Source organism: Danio rerio, chromosome 3 (genome assembly GCF_049306965.1).
Source record: "Danio rerio strain Tuebingen ecotype United States chromosome 3, GRCz12tu, whole genome shotgun sequence".
Classification (NCBI taxonomy): domain Eukaryota; kingdom Metazoa; phylum Chordata; class Actinopteri; order Cypriniformes; family Danionidae; genus Danio; species Danio rerio.
Window position 1 is genome coordinate 6879738 of NC_133178.1, and position 7871 is coordinate 6887608.

General features: G+C 35.5%; 1 protein-coding gene and 1 pseudogene across 1 annotated transcript; both read right to left on the reverse strand.

Annotated features, from left to right (window-relative positions):
• Nucleotides 1–1635: 1635 nt before the first annotated feature.
• On the reverse strand, nt 1636–5256 carry LOC137490040 (NAD(P)(+)--arginine ADP-ribosyltransferase 2-like; annotated as a pseudogene).
• Nucleotides 5257–5702: 446 nt separating this feature from the next.
• Nucleotides 5703–7019, reverse strand: LOC108182772 (ecto-ADP-ribosyltransferase 5). Its single transcript, XM_017354662.4, has 2 exons — nt 6880–7019; nt 5703–6808 (listed from the first exon to the last, which is right to left on the reverse strand). The coding sequence occupies exons 1-2, from the start codon at nt 6925–6927 to the stop codon at nt 6092–6094; spliced, it is 765 nt and encodes a 254-aa protein (XP_017210151.4). The 5' UTR covers nt 6928–7019; the 3' UTR covers nt 5703–6091.
• Between the last annotated feature and the right edge of the window lie 852 nt (nt 7020–7871).

A 7871-nucleotide genomic window follows, 5' to 3' on the forward strand; every position in this document is an offset into this window, starting at 1 on the left:
CTGATGCTGTTGTGATCTCAGCCGCCGTCGCTGTTGTTGTTGTTTTTGTCATTTTTTTTTTGTTGCTGACGATGGTATTAAAGGTGGTGTGGTATTGTAGTTGAAGAATAGTAGGAGATGTGGAGGATCCGTTTTGTCCGTGAGTAACTTTTGGAGGAGCTAGAGCGGACCTGTCGTTTGTTTCTTCGGAAAACGAAGATAAGGGAGTAATGTCTAGCTAGGCTACTTATAGTGGGTTAGGATAGATCTGATTGGCTAACTAATGAGTGTAGATAGGTGGCCAGCTGCTGTCAATTATATCACGTGCTCCTCTCGAAATTAGTTTAAAAACTTCACTTAAAAAAAAAAAAAAAAAAAAAAAATATATATATATATATATATACTGTTTTGCTTCTTACACTTTCTTTACACACCTAAAAACTTGCCTACAGCACTTATTCATTGTTGCTCTTATAGTTGTGTAAATTGCTTCCTTGGTCGTGGGTTTTGTGAGTTTCAAACTGTCCATGCCACATCAAGTACAAAAAAAAAAGAGACGTATGGGAGAAAAGTTTATGCTTTGAATGATTTATTTGGTTGACAGAAGCTGAATATGAACAAAAACAAACAAGGAACAACAGTGAGTTTTAACAATAGTAATTTTCTCATTTTTACCAGATCACGCCAATAATACAATCAGAGAAATGCTGCGATTCAATAAAAGACAACCGTTGTGAAATACAAAAAAACATGCACTTCTGGTTTACGAGTTAAGCCATCGTCACACTGCAATTTTCCCCCTATAAACTTACATTCATGCACACGCGAATGTTGCTGACCAGAAATGCAAGCTTGTGCGACAAGTTTTGCAGTTTGCTGCGTGGCAAAGTTCAAGCTTGGTGAACTCTGACCTGCGAAATCGCATAACGTGGCTGTATTAAAGATCAAAACACGACCTCTCTGTACAGAAATTTTAAATATGGACCAATTGCTTGCATATTTTAAACGTCTAATAATCTTGTTGAATCCTGCCACTTTTTGCAGTGCCGTACGACAGAAGTTTGCAAGCTCAAACTAACAAAGTTCGTGCACACATAACACAACTTTTTAATTAACATTTTTTTTCTGCTTTTTTTTTTCTTTTTAAATGCTGTTTATGACTAAATATATAGAAGTCAACATTTGAAGTGGTTCATCACCTTTCGTCACAGTCGTTCTATTGAACAGCATCGATTCTTGTTTTAGGAAAAAATAAACTTTTTAGATCCATTTGGAATGTTGATTACTATTCAGTCAAAGCAGGGTGAATCAGCTTTCAGCCACTATGCTCCTCGCTGCTGGAATCAGCTTCCAGAAATGATCAGATGTGCTCCAACATTAGGCACAATCAAGACTGAAAACACCTCTGTTTAGCTGTGCCTTTACTGAATGAGCACTGTGTTGCGTCCGACAGATTGCACTATCATGTTTTTCTCTTCTTCTTCATTCTTTTATATCACATTTTACCTGTTTTTATGTTTTGTTTTGTTTTTACGCATTTTTATTATTTTTTTTTGTTTTTATTTTACTTGTTTCTTTTATTCTTGTTTATGTAAAGCACTTTGAATTGCCACTGTGTATGAAATGTGCTATATAAATAGACTTGCCTTGCCTTGCCTTACTGTATATGAAGTCAGTGTACTTTTGTTTGTCTCACTTTCTTAAGGTATCATGAGTACAGTTCAGGTCACTCCTTACTCCAGTGCTGTTTAACACAAACACAGTGTTGCACCAGAGATTAAGTTGCTTATTTTTTGTCTTGATTTCAGTGATATTGAACACCTCATATGGAGGAATCAGCACCTCTTCTTCGTCATGAATCTTGGAATATTTTGCAATTCTAGCGCTTTCACAAGTATAAATCACAAAACAAGATTCCTTTCCAAAATTTTTTGCTAATTTTGGATCAGTAGACGAGGATGTAAATGAACCAAAACGAACGCTTGTAAAAACCTGACCCTTAAACGTAACATTTGTACCACGAAAAGTAGTATCGCATTCTTTTGATCCGTTCCTCAAGATTTGTGTTGCGTTTGTTAATAGAAAGTGAAGTGAATACCAGTTGTACGTGTTGGCTTTGTACTTTTCACGACCATTACGAGTGTCCTTGTTGAAAATAGAAAAAAGGCTTGTATTTTCTACTTTTTTTGGGTAAGTGTAGGCATATATGGCAATTGCGTGATTCATTGTTAAATTATTTTCCAAAATAATTTTATGTTTGCCTTTAATATCTTTTCTTCCTATTTCCCAAACCGTTTTAAAAACATTTGAGTTACTGAGCTCTTTCGCAAGATATTCTGTTTTCACCCGTTTTAACACATCAGTTCTACATCCGTCATACATATCATCAACTGAATTCAGAGCCATATCCAGTGGAAATACTTGTTCTTCATCAGCAGCGACTCTGTGATCCTGCAGTGACAGGAATCATCATGATCAGATCATCAGTGTTGATGTGTGTAATAATATTGATACTAGAACACAAGCTCACCTGTAGAGCAGCTACAACAAGGAGAAGAGCTACAATCTTCATCTTCAATCAGTCCGATGATCTACAAGACACAGAAGAGATGATGAAAAACAAGAAACACTGCTTATTTCATTAATATATACAAGGTTAGATTCAGCATTATTTTATGAATGCATTATAAAACCTACCTTTAAATACACTCTGTTTTTGTCAGATTCAGGGTGTTTTTCAGGAGAAACTGATGAGAAGTGAAGAAGATGAGAAATGTCAATCGTTCTTAACTAGACGACATCAAGTCTTCAAGTGAATGCATGAGAAGGTTGAAGCTAGTTTTATAGCACTAAAAGCACTAGTTTGTTTTAGAGCTGAAGTGTGATCTTGTTGCACTTAGCTTATCTAAACTGTTGAGCTCATCTAAACGCAACACATATGAAGACCTGTGGTTTCACAACTGACAAAGGCTAAAAAGCTGTAAGAGCCTAAACTGTTCTTTCTGCAATTCTGATTATGTAATTCATAGTAGGACGGTATATTCAGAGTTATAACAAAAAAATTAATAAATAAAATAAGTAAATATGCTGCCCTACACTTCTCCTTTGCACTGTAAAATAATTATTAGATGAATTAACTTAAAATGTTGCTTTTGAAAAGATTTATTTGGCTTAACTTAAACTCAACTTAACAGTTACAAGTTATAACAGGTTTACTCACTTGTTAAAGTCAACTTGTTGCTTATCGCAATGGGTTTACTCACTTTTTTACTTAAAGTAAATGGTTACTTTAACACTGTGCTGGTTTTTGTCTAATCTCTGCTTTCTCTAATCCACAAGAAAGGCCTTACACATGTAAAAGTAATTGTATTGTATTTGATATTCATGTTTCTGAGACCTACATCATGTGTGTGTGATCAAAACTTTCCTTGTAAGCATTCTGTACATCAGAACTACCCAAACTTTTCAGCCCGAGACCCCCAAAATAACAATGTTAGTGACTCGCGACCCTCAATATCCTCTAAGGTGGCTATAAATACAGAAACCTTGCATGCAATGGCGCGCACACACACACCAATAGACCCAAGTCTATACTTCATTTAATTTTTTTATGTATGACACTGCTGTAAAATCTGCCTGAAAGTTTAACCTGGTGTTCTAAAATCAATCTGCTGCATCTGACGCTACTGCGTCTTTAATATATTGTTATTACCCCAGGGGTCGCAATTCAACAGAACTAGTAACTATAAGCTACTATAGTGACTATATAGTAACTATAAACAACGTTTTAGATGAAATATGGTAATTCTTATTGTTTAATAAAAATAAATAGATTTTTGGAAATCACCAGACGAACCCCCTTCATTGTCCCGCAACCCCTTGGGGGGTCCCGACCCCCACTTTGAGAATCACTGCTGTACATGATCTGATACTTATTCTTTTATACACCATCAATTTCCAAGGTGTTCTGCCCTCTGGTGGATTTTCATTGCTCTGCAGGCAGTGGAAGGGCTTTTTAGTGACCAGTTTAAAATCCACTGAAAAAATCTTTGCTAATTTCAAGTCGGTAACGTAAGAATCATATTTATACTATTATATTGTAACATTTATATTTTCTAAATTAAAACAAAGAATAAACACTTAATTATTCACTCTTATTATATTTTATTCCTATTATTACATTACAATTAAGATGTTTGTATCAAAGGTGTAAGATGCTTTATCCCTAAACCCTAAACAGATTTTTGTAATGTAATCTAAATTATGCCTACCACAACACAAATGTGGGAGTCACGGTGGCGCAAGGAAAGTTATGGTAACTGATAAAAGTTATGAGGTCAAATTTATTCAACCACAACCACTACTGTATAAACAAATATAAAAAATGAGAGCGAATATTAATAAGAATTTAAATATTTTATTTCAAATTTCTTTTATTAGGTTTTTACATGGAATATCAACCATAACAGTCATTTTATAATTATCCGTCCATGTTTACCCTACCCCAACCCCAACCCCTCCCTCAACAGCCTCTGACTTCTCATTAAGAAAAAAGCAAAGCAAAACATAAAAATAAAATAATAATAATGATAAATAAAATTAATAATTAACCATAATGATAAAAAGGTAAAAAAAAAAATTAATAAAGATAAATAACTAAATAAGATGAAAATAAATAATAAATATGTTTTTATTCCTATGTTTTTGCTCAGTTTAATGTTACTTTAATGTTTCAGATCATTAAACAAATTTATATATACATCATACAGTTTAGAATTGAAGGTTTTTCTAATTATGAAGGGAAAAAATTGCAAAATTACACAGTCCTGTGTAAAAAAAAAAAAAAAAGTGTCTGCTCCACCCCTTATTAAAGCAAAAATTAACTTTGATTTATCACACCTGAGTTTATTTTCTCAAGCTACACCTGTTCGCAATGAGGAAATCACTTAAATAGGACCTGCTGGACAAAGTTAAGTAGACCAAAAGATCCTCAAAAACTGGAAATACTCTAAAATACTATAATACTCTGAGTTTTTACTTAACCTCTTTTCTGAAACAGGCCCCAGAGTTCAAGTTCTCTATAGCCACACCCAGACCCGATTACTGCCACACCTGTTCACAATCAAGAAATCACTTAAATAGAGTCTACCTGCCAAAGTGAAGTAGACCAAAAGATCCTCAAAAGCCAGACATCATGTCGAGATCCAAAGAAATTTATTGTCTCCCGTTTACCAATGCGCAGTTCAGGGCACTTCTTTTCCCAGTGCTTTCCAGCATATACGCAGTTTCACACCAGAGCTTGTCTTAATTTGTCCTCATTTTGACAGCAGTGAATCTAAATATCTAAGTTGGAGGAATCACTTAATTTGTATCACACTTTAATGATTCAGATCATCAAACTACTTTAAATATTAGTCAAACACAAGTAAACACATCATGCAGTTTGGAAATGAAGGTTTCTATTATTGAGAGAAAACAAAATACAAAGCTACCTAGTCATATGTAAAAAAGCGTTTGCCCCCATTAAATAATAGCTTAACTCTGATTTATCACACCTGAGTTACAGTTCTCTAGCCACACCCAGTGCTAAACACTGCCACACCTGTTCACAATCAAGAAATCACTTAAATAGAGTCTTCCTGACAAACTGAAGTAGACCAAAAGATCCTCAAAAGCTACACATCATGTCGAGATGATGGCACAAATTACCGTAACACATCATACAGTTTTGAAATGAAGGGTTTTATTATGAAGACAAAATACAAAACAACATAGCACTATGTGAAAAAGTGTTTGCCCCCCGTTACATCATGACTTACCTCTAGTTTATCACACCTACAGTAGGTTAAATTTCTGTAGCCACACCCAGGGTTTTATTATTATTTATTATTAAGGCAAAGTACACAATTATAGCCCTGTGTGAAAAAGTATTTGCCCCCTATTAAAACATAACATAACTCTGATTTATCACACATATATTCAATTTCTGTAGCCACACCCAGGCCTGATTTCTGCCACACCAGTTCACCATCAAGAAATCACTTCAAGACGACCTGCCGGAAAAAGTGAAGTAGACCAAAAAATCCTCAAAAGCCGGACATTATGTCAAGATCTAAAGTATTTCATCATCTCTCCTGTTTACTAATGCACAGTTCAGGGCACTTCTTTTCCCAGTGCTTTCCAGCATATACACAGTTTCACACCAGAGATCGTCTGCAAATGTCCTAGTTTTGACAGCAGAGACTCTAAAAGTCTCATACGGAGGAATCAGCACCTCTTCCTCAAGAGGAAACTTGGAATATTTGGCAACATCAGCACCTTCGCAAGTGTGGATCTCAAAACAAGACACATTCCCAAAACTTTCTGCTTTGTTGCGATCAAGAGTCGAGGACGCAAAAAAGCCAAAACGAACCTCTTTGTTCAGGACTTTCCTGTCAAAGTGAAGATTTGTCCCACGGTAGGTTGAAAAGCATCCATTCTGTGTCTTCCTCAAGATCTGAATGGCCTCAGTTAACAGAAAGTGAAGTGAATGCCATGAGAATGCATCAGTTCTGTATTTCTCTTTACCACTAAGCACATCCATATTGAATTTACGATGCACTTTAACATCTGAGTTAGTGTACATGTAGATGGCAACTGAATGATTCTGGGTCAAGTTATCTTCTGCTGTCTTGTAATTGTAGTTTTCAATGTTTAACCAAGACATTTCTTTCTCAAGATATTTTGTTTTCACCAGATCTGCCATTTTCTCTGTACATCCCTTATACTGATCATCAACTGAATTCAGCGCCATGTCCAGTGGATATCCAACAGCAGTGACTTTGTGATCCTGCAGTGAGACGTATCAACAATCAGATCATCAGTGTTGATGTGCGTGTATGTACTAGAACACAAGCTCACCTGTAGAGCAGCTACAATGAAGAGAAGAGCTTCAATCGTCATCTTCATTCAGTCCGATGATCTACAAGATACAGAGCAGATGATGAAAGATCACAAACACAAAAGAGATAGACTTTATCCTCAAACGCCTCTTTTCAGCATAGTTTTTTTTTGTTCCTCCGAAAAGTCAGTCGCTCACAGTCAGTTCGTAAAGGACTCTTTAAACACACAGATGGGAAGGTGCCTTTTGTACATTGCAAATCATCCATGTCTCTGTGTGTGTGTACATGTTTTTGTGACATGTTGGGACACAAATGTGTACAGAGGAATAAGTATAACACAGGTCTTCCAAGACATGGTGAATTTTGAGGACGTTGCTGATGCCCCCGTTTCTCAAAAAGCTTATATATAATTCAAAATTATTATTTTATTTTTTTTCCAGAAAATTAAATTGCACACTGTTTCCTGTTTGTTAGGTTTAGGGTGATAAAAATACAGTATAAAATCAATAGAAACCTATTTAAAGTCCCCTCAATTCTAGTGATGGGAAGTTCGGATCATTTTACTGACTCGGATCTTAGAGTCTCGTTCATCAAGATTAACGAATCTTTTTTCGAATCATTTCGTTCATTTGGTTCAATTTGCCAAAATATTATTAAAATGTTACGAATTGCTTCCAAACACATCTACAACTAGCCCAAAAGGTGGACTGCACGACAAATAAGTCATAAATAGAATACTATAAGAAGGAGAAAATAATAATTCAGTGTTTACCTGCTCTTTTGTCTATGAAGGTATTGGTGTCTCTTTGCTCAGCTCACCTCTTCATGTCTTCAAATGTCAGGGGTTCATTCACGTTACACTGACAGTCACATATAATCTTAATCAATGTACACAGTATAAGCTGATAGGAGCCATGATCGTTCGTTCATCACGTAAGAGAATGACTCAAACCCGAGGACTCGAGAGATGAACGGTTCAATTCTTTTTCCGGCTCTAAACGCGTATGATTG